Here is a 22,523-nt window from a genome sequence, read left to right as displayed (position 1 = left end):
TAAGAATTGGTCCAAATAGCCAGAGAAAAAACAAACCTTGCGTGAGCATTTAGATGCCATAAACCAGAGTTCTCTATTTTTTTTTAAGATTTTATTTATTTATTTGAGTGAGAGAGAGCAGGAGAGCAGGGTGAGGGGCAGAGGAAGAAGCAGGCTCCCCGCTGAGCAGGGAGCCTGATGCGAGGCTCCTTCTCAGGACCCCCGGATCATGACCTGAGAGGAAGGCAGACGCTTAACCGACTGAGCCACCCAGGCGCCCCATAAACCAGAGTTCTTAGCAGGAGAAGGTTTTGCCTCTGGCACATACCTGGCAATGTCTTTAGTTCTGACCACTCGAAAGGTGCTACTCCCATCTAATGGCTAGGGCCAGGGATGATACTAAACACCCTACAGTGGACAGGAATGACCTTGAAGACAGAGAATTATCTGTCGCCAAATGTCCACAGTGCTGTGGTTAAAAAACTGCTCTAGGCTTTGACACAGTAAGAACCAGAAGTGGGTAAATATCTTTCCTCAAGAGCAAGTTGCAGCCTCCCTAGGAGAGCCCAGATCACCTGTGAATAGGTATGAGGCATTCCCCCACTCCCACACCTATTCTCCTCAATGCTGTGTCTTTAATTCATGGACATGCAACGCATGAAAGTAAGTTTTGGACACTCGGAATAATTATTAACATTTTTTATTCTTACATACTGTTTCTCTCTTGTTTTTGCTTCTCTGTCTTTTCCTATGCCTGACAAATTCCTGGCCCAATTAAAATCAGGTCTGATTCTCCAAACGAATCTGACGAATTCATTCCCAGTTCCATACTTAGTCTTTGTATATTGCCATGGAACTTTGTTTCCCTAAAAGTCTTAAAATCCGTCAAAGAAATTATAAACGGATTTACAACAATCGCATAAAGCATCTGCAAGTCACGGATAATTATGACTATTCACGATGTAGACCATTGTGGCCACGGTGGCATCCCTGTTCCCCATGCCACTCTGTTCCTGTGTCTCTCTTCTGCGGGTGACGCTGGGTGGGACGGGGACTGGGCAAACCACACTTCCCAGACTCCTTCGCTGACCTGCTTCCAGTTAGGTCACAACAAACCTTAGGCGCTGGAATTTGGAGTTTGGAGAAGAGGGGAAGGGGCTTCCTTCCTCACTTTTGCTCCTGTCACCACTGCCACAGCGAGCCGTGGCATCCCCCTTCCTAGGGCACTGCTAGAACCAATGTCCTCATGCCCTCATAGAGACACCGGCGACTAGGTCCTGCCCCTCTTGCTTAGGTCTGAGGATTGACACTGGAAAAAAAAAAATCTCTCCTCAGAGCTGCAGGGGTACCAACACCAGCTGGGCAGCATGCCCCTCCTCAGAGGCTGAGAACCAGGGGACACCCTCTGTAGGCTCCTGGTCTCTTCCATTTCAATGTCCCCCTGCGGGTTGGCACCTGCTGCCTGCAATTATCTCTGGGTAACCTCAGCACTCCGTTGAGCCCTTCATTACCTGTGTAACAAAACGGGTTTTAAATTTGTCCAAACTACTAGTACATCCTGGTCAACTGAGTCCTGGCTGATTTAACCCCTACCGTCATGGCTACTACTCTATCATCCTATAAATCTGGAAGCCAGACAGGTCTAGTTACCTAACGGATAAAGCAACAAAGCCTAATGAAGACTATACTTCATCCCTCACAACTGATAGATCAAGTAGGTGAAAGATACATTAAGACTATAGAGGATCTAAAACAACAATTTGTAAAGTAAAATCTAGAAGACATATGTTCAACGCGAAGCATTATAAATGGGAGATATAATTCAATTTCTCTTTTCTACAGAACATAAAGAAGAACGGACTCAAGGTCCTCAATCATCTACACCGAAAGGTAAATTTGCTGATCACACAATGTAACTGGAATGTAATAGCAAAATGAAAACTAAGGTAAGAAAGCATAAAATAATTCAAAAATGTTCTTAATAACCAGAAAGGAAATGATAATGAAGATCCTCCTTATACTGGTTTACCTAGCAGATAAGCTAACATTCCTACATAGTATATAGGATTATTATGAGAAATAATGTAAAATACAAAATTTTATTCAACTAAATGGAATGATAATTCTGACAATGACTGTGTTCCCTAGTGTATCACCAGAAACATAATTTTCATGTTTCCCACTCCTCCACTAACAAAAGATCATCACTAAAATCCACTTAGGTATCTATTTAAGTACCCACCAAGGATTTTAGTATAATATCAATCAGTTAAAATGTCAATTTCCTCATTATTTAACATATAACACATTGGTAAGTCCATATATATATAACAGTACACAACAAAATCTTACAGGAATTATGTTTCCTTACACTGAAATCCGTATGTGTTGGGGTATAAATAAAGAATAAAATAGTAAAGTAAAGGTACAGAATGAATGAAAATAACATTTAGCAAAATAAAAAAAAAGCAAGACAATATTTTTAAATAGGCAGTGGTATGGTTGATTGAGTGAGGTTTGGTGGCGGGAGGAGGGGATGAGACAGTGATCACTGTTGGGTTGGGGCAGTGGGAGTTGAGCGAAGGTGAAATGGCCACATTGGGAGTGAATCAGAAAATGCATGAGATTCACCTAGGCTCAAATGCAAAGATGTGGTGGACAGCCTTTTCTTTCTGGCACTCATAGCTCAGAATCAGATGGCCGTAAACTCTGATCTGTCTAAAGTTCTGGTTGAAGCAAAGAGAGAAAACAAAGCAAAAGCTCTAGGTGGATATTTGTTTGCTTTCTTTCACTATGATTCTATAGCTCCTGATGATGTAGGATGGAATTTGGAACTGAACATTGTAATTGTTTGTGCTCATTTCCTCATTATGGTTTTTACCAATAGCAATGATTTTTTTTTTTTCCAACAGGATCTACAATGTATCTTACAGCTTTATCAGGGAGTATTCACTGTTCTTCCTTCTTTCAACAATGAACATAAAGTTGAAAAAGAAATATCAAGTATTTGTTTATCACAGGGAATACTCTTGAACCAATGATTTTTTCATGATATTTCTTTATTCTTTCTCTCTCTCTCTCCCATTTGTCTCTCTTTCTCACACACACATACAAACTTAGATGCATAATTGTATGCAAGGGATATAGGGTCATTTGTATGGTGATTTTACATACTTGTACACATTCACCTCTTTAACACATGGCTGGAAAAGAACAGAAACACAACTGTGACACCTTTGGCATCCTCACATCTGAACTCATGTCCTAGGGAAACAGTTTAGCTAGAGGACAGATGTGTCCTTTTATTATTAGTTATCTATTGTTGCATTACATATTACCCCAAACTTAGCAACCTAAAATAATAAGCATTTACTATCTGGGGCACCTGGGTGGCTCAGTTGGTTAAGCATCTGCCTTCAGCTCAGGTCATGATCCCAGGGTCCTAGGATCGAGCCCCACATCAGGCTCCCTGCTCAGTGGGGAGCCTGCTTCTCCCTCTCCCTCTGCTTCTCCCCCTGCTTGTGACCTCTCTCTCTTTTTCTCTCTCACTCAAACAAATAAATAATCTTAAAAAAAATAAGCATTTACTACCTAAACAATGTGTGTGGTGAAGCTCAGGTGAGTCCCTCTGGCTTGAGGGCTCTGATGAGGTTGCTGTCCAGCTTTTGGCCTGGATTAGAGGTTCATCTGAAGGCTGGACCGTGGGTGGAGGGGAGGAATCTGCATCCAAGCTCACCCATGTCATTGTTGACAGGCCTCAGGTCTTCATTACCTAATTGCTAGTCATCATTCCCTTTCCATAAGGCAGCTCAGAACATGGCAGCTGGCTTTACTCAGAGTAACTGAATAAGCCAGTGAAAGGGTTAGAGAGAGTGCCCAAGATGGAAAAAAAATGGTCTTTTTATAACCCAATCTAGGAATTAATATCCCATCCACCTGCTGTAGCCTATTCACAAGTCCAGCCTCCTCTAAGGAAAAGAGTTGCATGCAGGCATGAACACAAGGAATCAGGGATCACTGGGGACCATCACAGAAGCTGATAATCATCTGGGGACCATCACAGAAGCTGATATCATATCCAACAGAGGAGATTTTCATCCAGAGAGTGCAATTTAGGTTAAAACAAATCATAATGATTATTCTGCCAAGATAGCAAAGGACATCTATACTGGGGAAAATTATGCAAAGTCTTTAGCTATGATTGAATTTCAGTAGTGGGATTCCAAGCAATTTAATTTTTTCATACTTTTCGGTGTTTTCTAGAATTTCTATAATGCCAGGTTTTAATTATAAACCTTTAAAGAAATAATAAAAATCTATTAAAAAGGCCACAAAATCTAAAAAAAGGTTGAAATATACTTTCAACCTAACAATGTTGCAATAAAGATAAAATACCAAACTCTTCTGAAGCATGCTCTATATCATCTTTGTTATGAAGTCTTTCCTGACATTCTCATTATTCCTCCCCACTCCTACCCTTTAGTAGAAATAACCAGGAAAGTAACCACTATCTCTTCTGGGTTGTGTCCTTTTCATAGCCTATTGCCTGCACCCACTTAACTTTCTATCTCCCATTATCTGATTGCAATCGATCTGGTGTAGCCCTGGTTTTTACTGCGCTGCCTGATGCACAATAGATACATAACTTATGAGCAATGATTGTACACGTATGTGCACATGGAAAATAGTAGAGAACACAGCTGACAGCAAGGATGTCTTGAGTCTGTGGGAAATGGACAGCATTACCATCCATGCTTTCTCATCCATGAGTTACCACCACCTTTGTGTACTTTGGCCCTGGAGATTTCCTGTGGGAGACTGAGTTATTCCCCTTTTGTTAGGCTCTATTAACCAAGAACAAGCCACAGGCTCAGGGAGCATTATAAATAGCCATGGACCTGCCATGCTCAGAAACCCCAGGCTCCAAACATGTTGATGCCTCTTTTCTTCAATGGCCGTTCAGCCATGAGACTCCATGTACTTCTCTTCATGCTCCTCTTTTTGACCCTCTTATCTTCAGGTAAGGTGGTGGCTGGTTGCCAGGGTCTGCCATCTGGAAGTCTATCTGGCAGGTCAGACAAGACCCTGGATTTATAAACCTGATATCAACAGCTTCACTAGGATTATAATGGGGTAAAATAGGAAACAGGCCATTCCTTTGCCATTATACCCACTGCTTGATGTGGTCTCATTCTGCTTTATCCTTACTTTGTGCTTTGGGATGCCCTGGCAAGGCATGACAATTGGCTTGTAGACAGGAAGATCTGAAAGGATTGGATTGAAGTGGCATCTACAATTTTATCTACTCACCAGGTCAGAGGAAGAGATGGATGGAATCCCATCAACAGTAGCTAATGCTAAAGGCATGTCTTGGGGAAACTGTCATAGAAATAGTTGGCTCCTGAAGGAATTTAGAGATCAGTATTGAGTAATGATACACAGCTCTCATTATGGGAGAGACATGTCCACAGTTGTAAAAGTAGGATGATCATATGCCTTTTTTTTTTTATCCCAAATAGACACTTTGGGAAAGTAAGTAAATGGAGCACTATTATAACTGTATCATGACAGCAGATATAAGTTAGAACTGTCCCAGCCAAACTGGCCACAGGGTCACTCTGTGTAAATGGCATAGACACGGAATAGGGTTTCAGAACGAGGGTTACAGTCCCCAGGGAAAGGTTACTGAGAAGACCAAGTACTGCTCTGTATTCTAGGAAGAGATTCTTTTTTTTTTTTTTTTTAAGATTTTATTTATTTGCGAGGCAGAGAATGAGAGACAGAGAGCATGAGAGGGAGGAGGGTCAGAGGGAGAAGCAGACTCCCTGCTGAGCAGGGAGCCCGATGCGGGACTCGATCCCGGGACTCCAGGATCATGACCTGAGCCGAAGGCAGTTGCTTAACCAACTGAGCCACCCAGGTGCCCTCTAGGAAGAGATTCTTATGACAAATAACAATCACACAGAATAGGTACCAAAGCATAAATATAGTCTTGAATAATGAAGCAAGTAGGAGGAACTCACGCTTTGGAATACTCATGTGTGTGCTATGTGGTAAGAAAATGCTGAGCCGGGAAATGGAGACAATAACACAAAAGGTGATGCTCTTCGATCATAAATCCTTAGTGCTAAAATGGTCATTAAAATTTATCAGGTTCGGGGTGCCTTGGTGGCTCAGTCAGTTAAGCGTCTCTCAATTTTGGCCCAGGCCATGATCTTGGGGTTATGAGATCAAACCCCGTGACAGGCTTTGCCGTGGACATGGAGGCTGCTTGAGATTTTCTCTCTCTCTCTCCCTCTGTCCCTCCCTCCCTCCCGCTCTCTCTCTCTTAAAAAAAAAAGTTATCAGGTTCAGGGGCACCTGGGTGGCTCAGTTGGTTAAGCATCTGACTCTTGATCTCAGCTCAGGTCTTGATCTCAGAGTTGTGAGTTCAAGCCCCGCATTGGGCTGCATGTGGGCATGGAGCCTACTTAAAAAATACATAAATAAAAAGATAAAAGTTATCAGGTTCAAACTTATTATTTTCAGATGAGATGACTGAGGTCCATAAATGTACTTCACAATTCAACTTAAGTATTCACACATGCACCTGAAAACAATATGTCAGGGTTGCAGGGTTTAATAATCAACTATGCAGAAAGGGTTTAAATAGTTTGTAGGTCACACAAGATGAAATGGTGTCATTTGGATCAAGTATGTTATGGAAACACTTACTAGGTGAAATAATCTTTATGTTTGCACCTGGAAATATTTTCTTTTGGCATTAAAAGAGGATTTTTTCAGAACATACTAACTGCCAGGCACTAAATTTCATATTGGGTATTAAGGTATCAACTAAGAATATCTTACGCACTAACTATCCACTATGACTAAAATAGAGAAGTATTTCCTGCCTTAATGGAGCTTCCAATGTTAACTTCCCATGTTGTTCACATGCTGCTATTCTTATCCTCTGACAAATTTTGGAGAACTTTAAGGATAGGCTGAATCAAGAAGAGTGCATTCATTTCCTCATGCTGAGAACAGTCCATCAGTCAGACAAGCACAGGGTTCTTCAGTCTATAAGCCCCTAACCAGGGAGGAGCTCTGAGACTTGAGTAGTCCAGATGCTGCCTTCTTGCTCTTTTTCCTCTAGTGGTCTCAGTTCTCCCACCTATTCCTTTTGCTTCCATATCCTCTTCTTTCACTTTTATCCCTCCTTTGAGGGCCTCTGTGGAAAAGACTGCCATCTTGTAGTTTTGCCCCTAACTTCTCAACCCCAAAATATCTTTTTATTGAGTTTCAATAAAGTTACTAGTCTGTCATCTTATATCCAACATATACTATCATCCAGGCACTTTTCTGAGCTTTAGGCCTAGAAAATGAGTAAGTCATATTACTACACATAAGGATCTGAAAGTTTTATGGGAGGACACAGAGAGAGAACTGAATGATTATATCAAAATAAGTGAAGAGTTAAAGCATGGATGTTTGGGAAAATGGGGTTAGAGAGGAAGAGAGCAAATTCTTTCTGTGAGATTAGTCAAAGTACAAAAAAGCCCACATAACACTGATTTTATAAAAGAAATCATGATTTTATCTGCTTGTAAATGAAAGATGATTTGCTAAGTGAATCTGAGGAATCTGAGGACTGGAGGGGGCTTCAGACACATGAATGGACATGAGTAAAGAAACCAAGATGTGACAGTCATGGCGCATTACAGGTTCAGCATGCAGCATGTTGAGGTGAGGTGATCGTGCCTGAGGGCTGGCAAAGAGAATCAGAAGCAGCCCACAGAGGGTCCGAAGGGCACATGCTGAGGGAGGAGGAGCTCACCATGTACTGACTGGCTCTGAAAATGGAATGGACAAACTCATTTGCATTTAGAAATATCTCCTTAAGCAATGAAGAAGATGGGGCAGCCTGAAAGGGAATGATCATGGGACTTTAGCTATAAGAGAGTACGACTAAGCAATAACTCAGTGAATAGAGGGACATGTGAAGGGAATATGTAAGAGCTATAACTGATTATAGTTAATGAACAAATGAATGCACTGGAATGATAATTCTTGGGTTCCTGAATAAAGTCAAAAGGCATTAACCTAGAAAGAAAATACAGTAAGGAGAATGTTTGTTTTTATGTTTGTTTCTGAGATTTCAGACAAGGACAAAATCAGGGCCAGTTTCAACATCTTGAGTTTTAGGAACCTATGCATCTTTCAGGTGGAAGTGTGTAACATTGAAAATATAGGACTGGTATTCAGATGAGAAATCACTGCAGGAGTCATATCATTGTTCAGTAATTAGTGTCTAAAACTTCAGGAGTACCTGGGAATGCTTAGGGGAAGCTAGTAGCATGAAAAGAGAAGACAAAATAGAGAAGATGAGAAAATGGAAGTAAGGAGGTGAGAGGATAAGAGAAAGGAAGAGAATACCATTGATAGAACCAGGACAAAATGCCACACATACTGAGCAAATGCAGAAAAGTTGCTAGGAGTCTGTCAGTGAATTAAGAAAAACATTGAGCTGATGAGCATCAAACCAAGTCAACTAATAGTAGCAAGACTTTCAAGAAATCACATGCCACCCGAAGATTCAGTAAAGTTGAAACTAAAATAAGGTCATAGGTTATTTTCACAAGTTTTCCCTAGCTTTATTTATATATGATTGACAAATCAAAATTGTGTATAGGTAAGGTATAAACATGAAGATTTGATTTCCGTACATATTTGCAACGACATGGAGGAACCTGAGGACGTGATGCCAAATGACATAAGTCATACACAGAAAGAGAAATGCTGCATGAGCTCAGTTATATGTGGAATCTAAAAAGTTAAACTCACAGAAACATTGAGTCAAACTGTGGTCACCAAGAACTGGGGATGAAGGAAATGGGGAGGTTGTAAGTTTTCATGGAAATATACATATGTGGAAGCTGGACTGCACAGCCATCAGGCCCCTACCTGTGATGGTGTACCAGTCTCCTTCCTTCCCTTTGCCAACAGTTCTAGAGTCCTTATGGGTAACCCAAAGACCATTATTTTGAATGCCAGGTTTATCAGTGAGAAAATGAAATCTTATTTAGACAAAAATGTGGTTCATGCTAGCAGTTCAATCAGGAATGAACTATGTAGTGTCTGGTCAAACATACAAGCTCAATAAATAATGTTTAGCAAGAAAGACAGTGTGGATAGTTTTGTTTTGTTTTGTTTTAATTTGCGTTATTCCACGTGAGGCTAACAAGAGTTGTGACCCATATTGTCATTTCCCAGTCCTTTAAAGAGAGTATCTATAAAGCTAAAGAAGAAATTGAAGATAGCCTGGAAACTGAGGATAGTATATTGTTCTAAGAATAAATATCTGACCTTTTGGTGGTGCCTAAGAGACTATAAGACAAATATTCTACTGAAAGAAGCCTATAAAAGGACTTTCAGCATTTCCACCATTTTTGTTCAGAAATAATCCAAAAGCAACATGAGTGAGAAAAAGAATTGAGAACAGCATCTTCAAATAAACTAAGATATAGATGGAATGTGAAAAACAGAGGCACATGACACCACACTCCAGGAGGTTCCATCAGAGAACACTTCTAGAACTTCTAGAAGGTAAGGGGCACACCCTAAGAACAAACTCGAAACATTCTTTTGCAAAACAAGAACAGAATTCATGGGCAATTCATGAGAGCATCCCAGGGGTCAGTAGTGGACTTGACAAACAGATAATTCAGACTAAACCAAGAATGGTGTTAACAACTTATATATGCAACACATAATCTATAGGTGAATCTGGAAGGGGAAGAGAGACATTATATGGTGAATAGCCATGTATCTGCTTATCTCCATTGGTCTGAATAAAAGTAAGAGTTAACATAATTAATACAAGATATTGGTTATTAAAAGTAACTCCTGGCACACACCCTACACAGAGCTTTTGGTCCAGGAAAAACTCATTTAATTCAAAAGCAGGAGTAATGAAAAGTTAACAGCACTGGAATCTAAACAAATTTTTTTATATGTCATGAAAGATGAACAAGCAACAAAAAATTTTAAATTCCTAGACCCAGCAATCCATTCCCATGGGAATATATCCTATAGACATATTTCATCTATATGCTAAGTAGCATGTGTATAATATTAATCATCACAATATTATCTGTAAAAACAAAAGACTGGAGATTACCTGACTGATTTCCATCAATCAAAGCATAGTTAAATAAATAATGGTCTGTCTATATATAAAGATGTTCTGAATTATTTAAAGTAGAATGACAAATCAATAAGACAAGAAAATGAATGATGTAGAAGAACTAGAAATGAAAAGCATTTGATTTTTCTTATTTGCAGTTGATACAACAGTAATGACACATTTAACTATTGTAATGCTGATGGAAATTTCATGTTTTTCTGGTTGCTGGCTATTATAAATAATCTTACTATGAAACTTCTCTCACATATGTCTGGGTTTCCCTGGAGTGCCATCTTAGGGATAGAATGGAGTCTTTTCAGCTTTACAAGGTAAAAATACTCTTCTCAAACTTGGATAAACCAATTTAGAAACCCATCAAGTGTTTGAAAGTGGTAGGGATTAAAAATAGATGTAGAATTAAAATACTTGACAAAAAAAAGTAAATAATTGGGAGGAGTTAAATGAGGATGACAAAGATGTAAAGTCATTGTATTATATAAGGATAAATATTTTGATTAATTTTAGACTTTGCTATATTAAGAACATATGTTTTAATTCTATGAGAACTACTATAAGAATGGAAACAAAGGTTTAATTTCCCAACTAATAGAAAAAAATGAGATAATTAGAATAATCCAGTAGAAAAGAGAAATTGAGAGAAAGAAAATGAGTAGAGATTAGGCAAACAGAAAGCAAAGTAAGATGGTAGAATTAAACTCCAATATGTTAGTGACCACATTAAAATGCAAATAGGTTAATTTTCTACTTCAAATCAAGGATAATTAGTGCTTATTTTAAAAATCAACTAAACTCAACTGTATGGTACTAAAAAGCAAACAAACAAAAAAACCCAAAATCAAAACCAAACCAGAACAACAACAACAACAATAAAACCAAAAATCCACCTAAAATGAAAGCATCCAGGAGGTTAGAAGGAAAAGGAGGGTGCTATGGGCTAAATTGTGTCTTTCCAAAAATGCATATGTTAAATCCCAAGACTCAGTACCTCAGAAGTGACCATATTTGGAGACTGGGGTTTTACAGTGGTGATTAAGGGAAAATGAAGTCATTAGGGTAGGACCTAACCCAGTATGACGGGTGTCTTTATAAGAGGAGGAAATTTGGACACAGACACATACAGAGGGAACACAGTGTGGAGATGCAACGAGAAAATGGCCATCTACAAACCAAGGAGATGAAAGGGATTCTTCCCTCAGGTCTCTCATAAAGAATCTTAATGCACTACATCCAACTACAGAATGCAAATTTTTAAGTACAGCCAAAGCATTTATAAAAATGGCCATACATTTAAGCAAAGCTGGCGGCATCACAATTCCGGACTTCCAGCTCTATTACAAAGCTGTCATCATCAAGACAGTATGGTACTGGCACAAAAACAGGCACATAGATCAATGGAACAGAATAGAGAGCTCAGAAATGGACCCTCAGCTCTATGGTCAACTAATCTTTGAAAAAGCAGGAAAGAATGTCCAACGGAAAAAAGACAGTCTCTTCAACAAATGGTGTTGGGAAAATTGGATAGCCACATGCAGAAGAATGAAACTGGACCATTTCCTTACACCACACACAAAAATAGACTCCAAATGGTTGAAAGACCTCAATGTGAGACAGGAGTCCATCAAAATCCTAAAGGAGAACACAGGCAGCAACCTCTTCGACCTCAGCCGAAGCAACTTCTTCCTACAAACATCGCCAAAGACAAGGGAAGCAAGGGCAAAAACGAACTATTGGGACTTCATCAAGATAAAAAGCTTTTGCAAAGCAAAGGAAACAGTCATCAAAACCAAAAGACAACCGACAGAATGGGAGAAGATATTTGCAAATGACATATCAGATAAAGGACTGGTATCCAAAATCTATAAAGAACTCATCAAACTCAACACCCAAAGAACAAAGAATCCAATCAAGAAATGGGCAGAAGACATGAACAGACATTTTTCCAAAGAAGACATCCAAATGGCCAACAGACACATGAAAAAGTGCTCAATATTGCTCAGCATCAGGGAAATCCAAATCAAAACCTCAATGAGATACCACCTCACACCAGTCAGAATGGCTAAAATTAACAAGTCAGGAAACGACAGATGTTGGTGGGGATGTGGAGAAAGGGGAACCCTCCTACACTGTTGGTGGGAATGCAAGTTGGTGCAGCCACTCTGGAAAACAGTATGGAGGTTCCTCAAAAAGTTGAAAACAGAGCTACCATATGATCCAGCAATTGCACTACTGCAATTTACCCCAAAGATACAAATGTAGGGATCCGAAGGGGTACGTGCACCCTGATGTTTATAGCAGCAATGTCCACAATGGCCAAACTGTGGAAAGAGCCAAGATGTCCATCGACAGATGAATGGATAAAGAAGAGGTGATATATATATACAATGGAATATTATGCAGCCATCAAAAGGAATGAGATTTTGCCATTTGCAACGACGTGGATGGAACTGGAGGGTATTATGTTGAGCGAAATAAGTCAAACAGAGAAAGACATGTATCATATGACCTCACTGATATGAGGAATTCTTAATTGCAGGAAACAAACTGAGGGTTGCTGGAGTGGGGGGTGGGGTGGGAGGGAGGGGGTGACTGGGTAATAGACACTGGGGAGGGTATGTGCTCTGGTAAGCACTGTGAATTGTGCAATACTGCTGAATCACAGATCTGTACCTCTGAAGCAAATAATGCAATATATGTTAAGAAAAAAAAAAAGAAGAAGAAGGTAGCAGGAGGGGAAGAATGAAGGGGGGGAAATCGGAGGGGTAGACGAACCATGAGAGACGATGGACTCTGAAAAACAAACTGAGGGTTCTAGAGGGGAGGGGCGTGGGAGGATGGGTTAGCCTGGTGATGGGTATTGAGGAGGGCACATTCTGCATGGAGCACTGGTGTTATGCACAAACAATGAATCATGGAACACTACATCTATGTATGGGGATTAACATAAGAATAAAAAAATTAAAAAAAAAATGGCCATACATTCAATCATAAAGTAGCTATCAAAATTTCAGAAGATCAAAATTATTAGTGTATTAAATCAACATGTTGCACACTTCAGACTTACACAATGTTTTATGACAATTCTATCTCAATAAAGCTGGAAAAAATAATAAAATTTTGCAAAATTGGAAAAAAATATCCTTGAACCTAATTTGTTTAAGCCAGAAATCATTAACAAAATTATAAGTATTTGGAAATGCAGAAATATTCTTCTGCAATAGGCATGCATCAAAGGAAACATCAAAATGAAAATTAACAAATGAATCATACTAAAATAAGCTACAAGTCAAAATGGAGGGATGAAGTTAAGTTAGAATTTAGAGAAACAAAAGAGAGAGACACAAATATGTAAAAAAATCAGCAAGACAAAAAGTTGGTATTTTAAAGAGTAATACATTTTATAATATTCTGGGGACACTGATCAAGAAAAAATGAGACATATTTAAAATAACCATCTCAGGAGAGAATCGGTTTGAAATCACACCAGATGCTGCAGAGATTCAGAGAAAATGAAAGGGTATTATAAATTTTCACACTGCTTCACAACCCCTCTTGTGCATTTAGGAACTTATTAGCAACAATCCTTCCCTTTTCATCTTATCATCAATTTTCTTTCTACTGAATTATTATCATTAGCATACAAATATGCTGTTGTTTCTGTGATTTTAAGGAAAAACTTTTTTTTCTTTTGCTCTTCTTCCAATGCTACACCCTTTTTTTTTTTTTGCCTCATTTGACAGTGAAACACCTCAAAATAATCATCCATATTTTTCACCTCTGGTTCTTCTCCTTGAATCCTTGATTTATGCTATAAAACCCCACACTCAGACCTTAAAAATTTTTCTGAAGTTCAGGTGTTTCCCTCTTGGCTCCAGCAGTAGCTGATTCCTGCTGCTATTCATCCACACATACAAGTACCTGTGGGTCCCCTGCCTTTTATTTTTTTCCACATTTATTGAGATGTCACTGACATATAACATTGCATAATTTTAAGACGAACAATGTGATGATTTGATATATTATGAAACATTTGCCACACACCTCAGAAAATTTAACACGTCCTTTACCTCACATAATTACCATTTTGTTGTTGTTATGGTGAGAACTTTGCATCTCTACTCTCCTAACAACTTTCAAGGACACAATACAGAATTGTTAACTAGAGTCACCATGTTGTACATTACCTCCGCAGAACTTATTCATCTTGTAATTTAAAGTTTGTACACTTTGACCAACATTTCCCCACCTCTCAGCCCCTGGCAGCCACCATTCCATTTTCTGTTTTTATGAGTTTGATATTAGTAGACTCTACAGATAAGTGAGATCATACAATGTTTGTCCTTCTCTAATTTCACACAGCATAATGCCATCAAAGTCCATCCATGTGGTCACGAATGGCAGGATTTCTTCTTCGTATGGCTGAATTCTATCCCATTGTTATATACATCACAGTTTCCTGATCCATTATCTGTTGATGGACTCAGATTGTTTCATGTCTTGGCTATTGTAACTAATGCTGCAATGCACATGAGAATGCAGATATCTCTTCGAGATAGTGATTTCACCTCCTTCAGATATATACTCAAAAGTGGGATTGCTGGATCAGATGGTAGTTCTATTTTTAATTATTTGAGATATCTCCACATTGTTTTCCACAGTGGCTGCACCAATTTACATTCCCACCAACAGTGCACCAGAGTTCCCCTTTCTCCACATCCTTGCAGGACTTATTATCTCTTGTCTTTGTGATGATAGCCATTCTAACAGGTGTGAGGTGCTGTCTCACTGTGGTTTTCATTTGCATGTCTCTGATGATGAGTGATGCTGAGCACATTTTCATGTACTTGCTGGCTATTTGGTAGTCTACTCTGGGAAGATGTCTAGTCAAGTCCTCTGTCCGTATTTTAATTGGATTGTTTGAGGGTTTTGTTTTTTTTTTTGCTTTTGAGTTGTATGGCTTCCTTATATATTTTGGAAATTAACCCCTTATCAAATATATTTTCTCACATTCTGTAGGCTGCCTTTGCATCTTGTTGATTATTTCTTTAGCTATGCAGGAGCTTTTCAGTTTGTTAAAGTCCCACTCATTTTTGCTTTTGTGGCTTGTGCTTTTGGTGTCATCTAAATAATCATTGCCAAGACCAATGTCAAGGCAATTTTTTCTTATTCTAGGACTTTTGTAGCTTTAGGTCTTACACTGAGGTCTTTAATCCACTTTGAGTTAATTATATATCATATATATGTATCACGTCATCTGCAAACATAGACATTTTACTTCTTCATTTCCAATTTGGACACCTTTCTTTTTTTTTTTTTTTTTCTTGCCTGATTGCTCTAGCTAGGACTTCCAGTACTATGTTGAATAGGAGTAGTGACAGTGGAAACACTTGCTTTTTTTCTGATCTAGAGGTAAAGCCTTCAAACTCCTCCACTGAGAATGATGTTAGCTGTGGGTTTGTCATATTTGGCCTTTATTATGTTCAGGTGTGTTTCTTTTACACCCACTTTATTGAGTGTTTTACATGAAAGGATAGTGAATTTTGTCAGATGTTTTTTCTTCACTTATTGAGATAATCAGATGACTTTTATCTTTCATTCTATTAATGAGGTGTATCACATTTATTGATTTGCATATGTTGAACCATCCTTGCATCCCAGGGAAAAGCCATTCTTTATCATGGTATATGATCCTATTAACATACTGTTAAATTCAGTTTGCAAGTATTTGGTTAAGAATTTTTGTATCTGGGGGCTCTTGGGTGGCTCAGTCGTTTAAGCCTCTGCCTTCGGCTCAGGTCATGATCCCAGGGTCCTGGGATCGAGCCCCGCATCAGGCTCCCTACACAGTGGGGAGCCTGCTCCTCCCTCTCCCTCTCCTGCTCCCCCTACTTGTTCTCTCTCTCTGTCAAATAAAGAAATGAATTTTTTTAAAAAAAAGAATTTTTGTATCTGTCTTCATCCAGAATATCAGCCTGTAGTTTTATTTTTCTGGTATTGTCCTTACCTGGCTTTGTTATCAGGATAATGCTGGCCTTGTCAAATGAGTTTGGGAGTGGTCCCTCTTCTTCGAGAGTTCAAATGCAGGTCCATAAGCAGCTGTGGGGGTCTTGGCTGTTGGTGTGCACTTCCACAGCTGCAGGATTTCGCCATCAGCAATGGAAGCCAAACACAGGCATCAGACCAAAGGTGTGCAAGTACATAGCCCCAGAGTGCATGCATGGCATCGGAGTCAGTTGTGGGGGTCTCCACTGATGTCTTGCAATCAAGAAGCTGCAGAGGCCTAGGCTGGATGCTGGTGTAGGTCCCCAGCTCTGGCAGGGGGCAGGGCAGGGGAAGGAGTAGGAAGGGACTCAGGTGGCTGGCATCAGTGAAGGAGAACCCCTGTGGGGTGAAAACTGGGGGAAATCTGCAGGGTTGATTGGTGGCTGGGCTGCCCATGGGTTTCTTCTACAGCAAAAGTTGCTGGGGTCCTGGCAGAGCAGGTCATTGGGGACAGCAGTCACCAGCTGCTTGTGGCTGTTACAGTGGCCCCTGCTTTTCTCCTCCATCCTTAGCCACCTCCACACATTGCTGCTTTGCCGGTCTGGAGAGGGGTGGGCATGAAATTGAAATGGGTCCTTCAGGTGGTGCCCCAAAGGCTGGGGAAGCTGATTGCCCACCCTCCTCCTCCTCCCTGGTAGGGGTCTCTTTCTAGATGGAGGCTTCCCTGTTGGTGCTGAGCAGTGCTGACCTGGAGGATGGGGTGGCACAGGCAAGCTGAAGCTGTTCTATCCCTTTCTGTGCAGTTATTCTCAGGCTTTTTGTCTCACTGTGTTGCTCTGATGTTTCTAAAGAGGACAGCAGAGCTCTTCCAGGGTGGTGTTTGCTCATGGATAGCTGTCTAATTGCTGATCTTCGTGGGGGGAAGGAGGCTGAGGTCTCCCACACCACCATCCCGGTGATGTCACCCCCTCCCTTTCAGTAGGGCCCTGTCACTTTGGATTTTAGTTAATTCAATTTCTTTGAGAAAGCGGCTCTGTGCTGGGCTATTAAGTGAATTATCCAGCTTACTCTCTTTGTCAGAAAAAGAACAATTTCTTTTGTAACTTTTACATCCTAAATAGAAGTTCACTTCTATTCTTTTTCAAACCTCATCTGTTGGAGAGCATTATTATTACTATCATCAATTTACTGGTATTTACTAAAATTCCACTTTCACTCTGAGGCCACCTTCTTTCTGTGCTAAATTCTTTCTTCATGGTGTATGTCCTCTAGGATTTCCTTGGCTATAGAATTCTTGGTGGTGGGGCGCCTGGGTGGCTCAGATGGTTAAGCGTCTGCCTTCGGCTCAGGTCATGATCCCAGGGTCCTGGGATCGAGTCCCACATCGGGCTCTCTGCTCCTTAGGAGCCTGCTTCTCCCTCTGCCTCTCTCTCTCTCTGTCTCTCATGAATAAATAAAAATAAAAATCTTAAAAAAAAAAAAAAAAGACTCCTCTCCCATTTCCATGAAGGGTAGAGCCAAGTCTCCTACAGAGGAGTGGTGAGAATGGAGTTTAAAAAAAAAAAAAAAAAAGAATTCTTGGTGGTAAATCATTTCAGTCTTTATCTGTCAATTTGTAACTGTTATCCTTATTCTGGAAAGAAAGCATTACTGAGTATCCAATTCTACACCAGCGGTAATTTTCTCTCTCAGGCCATTCTTTTTTTGGCTTTCACTTTGCTGCCATAGCTTTTCTTTTTTTTTTTAATTTATTATTTTTAAATTAGTATTTCAAGTTTTTGTCCTTTTTTTTCAATGTTTTTATGATCTAGCATTTGTTTTGTTCTATAACTTAATGTAAGTTTCTTTTATATTATCTGTTAGGAATGCTTTTTTATCTTGATTCTGTGGATTTGTATTTTTCCATCTTTTCAGGAGAATCTCTTTAAGCACTGCCTCCTCTTGTTCCTCTCTTGTCCCAGAATAAATGTGAGACCTTGTGTCTTAGTGCTAAGTTCTGGGTAAATAATTTAGATGTATCGCTTCATTCACTAATTTTGTCTAATGATTGGTCATTAATATCTTAGTTATTTTTTTCAAAAAAATTTTTTATGTCTTGAAGGCTCTATTTTTCAAACCTGCCCACTTATTCTATCATCTGTATTCTTTCCTTCTTGTTTGTACAGCCTTGTGATAATAGGTTTAATTTCTTTAAATAATTTGATACATAGATGTTTAATTATTTGTCACATTGGCAATGCCAATACCTTTAGTCCTTGAGGGTCCAAACATGTTGTTTATTTCATTAACTTTTGCTCATGGTGTCTTATCTTCCTGATGATTTGTCACAGTGAAGTCATGGCTTATCCTTAGTCCACCAGAATCTTATGGGTCTAAACTGGGAATGTGTCTCTGTGACCATCCAAAGCTGCCACTGTGAAACTTCCTCCATGTTTATTTCAGTACCCTACCCCAGCCAGCCAACCAATCCAGAGGGCCCGCTGCTTAATCTTCAGTTCACAGACTTGTCCTTGAAGAGTGAGTGTTCTAGAAAACTGCCCTACTACCTTCAAGAACAGCACTATTTCAGAGATATTCTCTATGATCCATTTATTCTATAAAGGCAGTCACTTGAGAGTATCTAACTTGCAATTGTGGCCAAAAGCCTAAACCTTTCTTTCAATCTGTTATTTGTTTTGTATCTTCCAGGAATTCTGTTTCTCATGTACTGATGGTACCCTGTGGTTTGGGGCACTCCTAGAGACTCTTTCAAAATGCTACCTACATAATTCAAATGGCATTTGAGCAGGAATAGAAGAGGAAAAGCAGTAGGCTCAAGTCATCACTGCCTTTTCCTCTTATGGCTTGTAGCATTGTCCAAAAATTTCAGGACTCTATTAATGCAGTGTCAACAGTGGACATTCTTCTTTCCCTTCTCATTTTCATGGAATTAAGGCTAGTATTTCTCTATGAAATGCTATATGGATTTTTGTGTTCAGATGAGTTTTAATTTGGTTAAGGTGATATTCTTCTCTTCCTATTTTTAAAATAACATTTATCAGAAATCATTGATCAATCAAATTGATTTTCTTTTCAATTCTCTCCTTCTGAATACATATTTAAGTTACTTGATCAACTGGATATATTGCATATGTCATTCTGCTAACAGCAAAGGGAACATTATCACCAAATTTTAATCTAAAAATATTGTCTTACCATTCTTAGCTAGGAATGGCTTCATAGGCAAGTATAAACAAAAGTAATGTGATGACTGAAAAACTCTTATTTGGTAAGATCTGTCCATTACTGAGTGGACCATCAGTTACCTCATGGATGGGAAATCCTTCACACTACGCAAACTCTCAATACAGAGGTGAGACCGTCCTCCTTCTACCTCTTTCTTAGGTGGCTTATCTCCTGGGCAGTCATTTTATTTTGAGGATTGCAGTGCCAGGTCATCAGCTCTGCCATTAGTTTTCTATTAAACTAACTTGGCTATAGTGTAAGTCACCTATAGGAAATAATGGTCTGGATATGATAACAAATTTTCAATTTTTAGATACAATTGAAAGGATTGTTCAGAACATCCACAAATTTAGTTTTTTCTTCTGATACACCCAGTGACTAAGGTACATTGAGTTAGGTAAATCATACCTAGATTCAGAGAGAAAAAAATAACTTCTGCTTGTTTCTGAGCTGACTGAAACATGACGAAATGGATTTCTGCGTCTGTAAAATAGACTAGTACCACAACCAGTATCCACACGATCTGTTTTCCTGAAACTTCACCCAACCCCTCAGCTACACAGATAGGAGGACAAAAGGAGGTGGGAAAGGTAAAAAACTGAACATTTTATTTTATTTATCTGAGGGAGAGAGTGAGCAAGAACGAGTGGGGAGAATAGCAGAGGGAGAGGGAGAAGCGGACTCACTGCTGAGCAATGAGCCCGATGTGGGGCTCGATCCCTGGACTCCAGGATCATGACCTGTGCTGAAAGCAGATGCTTAACTGACTGAGCCACCACCCAGGTGCCACAAAACTGAACATTGTAAAAGAAGAATGAGCATGTCGATTGTTAAGGGAGCTGAAGTAAGAGGACTGCAGCAACAGGTACAGAAATCTGCAAGCTCACTATAGCCTGCGAGTAACACGGGATCTTTATTCTGTCTTACCTCATCTCATGTCTTATCAAACACTTTTTTCCGTAATGCTCAACCTACACAGGGCTTTCTGTTCTTCCAATAAACTAAGCAAGGGACCTTGTTCTTGCTATTCCTTATGCCTATAATACCCTCACAGGAATATTTGCTTGTCTTTTTCATGCCCATCATTCAGACCTCAGTTCAAACGCTACCTCCTCAGAAGGCCTCTCTCTGTCCCTTCTATTAACTGCATCCTCCAGACTATATCTGGTCGATTACTGTATTATTTTGTTCTAAACACCACTTTCTGAAATTATCTTAGCCACCTATTTTTGTATGATTGGATTTTATTCCCTGAAGATAAGTCCTGTGAGAATAAAAATCATTTCTTCCATTTGCACTGTTCTATTGTTAGTGCAAAGAAAAATGTCTGCTGAATAGAAGATACTCTGCAAATATTTATTGAAGATCCACATAAAGGAGTAAAACAATGAAGAAAATGGCATATTTAGAACATAGATGTGAAAGGAAAATGAAATGGGGTCAATTAGGAGGTTTTAAAATGGAGCTGGGGGGTGCCTGGGTGGCTCAGTTGGTTAAGCGACTGCCTTCGGCTCAGGCATGATCCTGGAGTCCCGGGATCGAGTCCCGCATCGGGCTCCTTGCTCAGCGAGGAGTCTGCTTCTCCCTCTGACCCTCCCCACCTCATGCTTTCTCTCTCTCTCAAATAAATAAATAAAATCTTAAATAAAATAAAATAATAAAATAAAATAAAATAAAATGGAGCTGGGAGGCCATTTAGGAGGTGGGCCTTATGCATGTCCTCACTCGTGGAACCATGAACTTTTGAACTGGGCCAAACTGCAAATATTCCAAGGACTCAGCCAAAACACCTGCAACTTGCTACAGTAAGAGATTTTGCTTAGTGAGATCCTAGCAACCAACTAGATTCAGCCAAAATTAGCTTCCTGCCGCCAACACCAATCAAAAATTCTTTGTGAACAATGTATACAATGCATTCCCTTTTTGCTTTAAAAACCTCTGACTTTTGCTCCCTAGTAGGACACTATCTGGGCTGTTACCTGAATCTCTATACCCCAGATTGTGATTCTTTGATCCCACATAAGCACTCTTGCTTAATGATGGCCTCCTCACAATTTTATGTGGACATGTATATTGTTCATCCCCTTGTTGTACCATTGTGACATTTACCAAAGTTCTTTTTTTTTTCTAAAGATTTATTTATTTATTTGAGAGAGCGAGAATGAGAGAGAGAGAGCGAGAGTACATGAGAGGGGGGAGGGTTAGAGGGAGAAGCAGGCTCCTCGCTGAGCAGGGAGCCCAATGCGGGATTCGATCCCGGGACTCCAGGATCATGACCTGAGCCAAAGGCAGTCGCTTAACCAACTGAGCCACCCAGGCACCCACCAAAGTTCTTTTTGAAGCATAAATTAGTAATGTCAGGAACTTACAAGAAAAGGAGGGAGGGGCTTGTTAACACTTGGGCTGTTGGGTAAAAAAGGACAGTGAACATGATGGAACAATTGAATAGATCTTTTGTCCAGCTTCTTCTCTCCACATAGAAATGCTCATACCAGAACCCTTCTATTCTCACACTTAACAGTGTTTCAGGTCTTACATTCCACTCATGAACTAATTATTTCACTGTCGCTCTTCTTCTGCAGTAAGAAGTGGTTTGGCTTCTGGTGAAAACCATTGTTTAAGTCTGTCTGGCATTTGCAGAAGAGACATCTGTAAATTAACAGAGGATCAGATTGGTGCCTGCAAAAGAAGATGGAGATGCTGTAGATCGTGGTGGATTCTTATACCAATTCCAACACCACTTGTCTATTCAGATTATCAAGAACCCCTTAAGCATAAATTAAAATGAAACTAGGAAAAGCATCAAAAGGAAAGTTCTTTGCATCTAAAATCATTGGAATATAGATACTAAACACTTCCAGCTTTATTACCAATTCCTATTACCCCTTGTCAATAAAAATAAATAAATATGGATTTCAAATCTCCAGATACTACTTCTTTGTGACTCATCTTTAGATTCAATCAATCTCTTTAAAAGTGAAAAAGCCCATTTATGTAACAAAAATATTTTCTGAATTTGTCAGAAAAGGACCAAAAGAATAACAAAAAATTTGCAAATGAAGATACAGTTATACAAAACATAGTTAAATAGACACATGGTACAAAGGAAATGCAAAATAGAGGGAAAATACAGAAAACCTCAGGGGTGGGAAGA

General features: G+C 39.5%; 1 protein-coding gene across 1 annotated transcript; it reads left to right on the top strand.

Annotated features, from left to right (window-relative positions):
- Positions 1-4,944: 4,944 nt before the first annotated feature.
- On the top strand, positions 4,945-22,157 carry LOC123847358 (beta-defensin 109). The gene is made up of 2 exons (XM_045879271.1): positions 4,945-4,999; positions 21,952-22,157. Exons 1-2 carry the CDS (start codon positions 4,945-4,947, stop codon positions 22,155-22,157), a joined length of 261 nt encoding a protein of 86 aa, XP_045735227.1.
- The last annotated feature ends 366 nt before the right edge of the window (positions 22,158-22,523 follow it).

This window comes from Mirounga angustirostris, unplaced genomic scaffold (assembly GCF_029215605.1).
Source record: "Mirounga angustirostris isolate CCGP_5_RB_7025 unplaced genomic scaffold, mMirAng1.0.hap1 SCAF_2, whole genome shotgun sequence".
Classification (NCBI taxonomy): Eukaryota; Metazoa; Chordata; class Mammalia; order Carnivora; family Phocidae; genus Mirounga; species Mirounga angustirostris.
This window is presented reverse-complemented; position numbering and strand designations above follow the sequence as displayed.

Coding starts and splice junctions, on each gene's coding strand:
- LOC123847358 (XM_045879271.1), top strand. CDS start 4,945: ATGAGACTCCATGTACTTCTCTTCATGCTCCTCTTTTTGACCCTCTTA. Junction 5,000..21,951: donor TTTGACCCTCTTATCTTCAG/GTAAGGTGGTGG, acceptor CTTCTTCTGCAG/TAAGAAGTGGTTTGGCTTCT.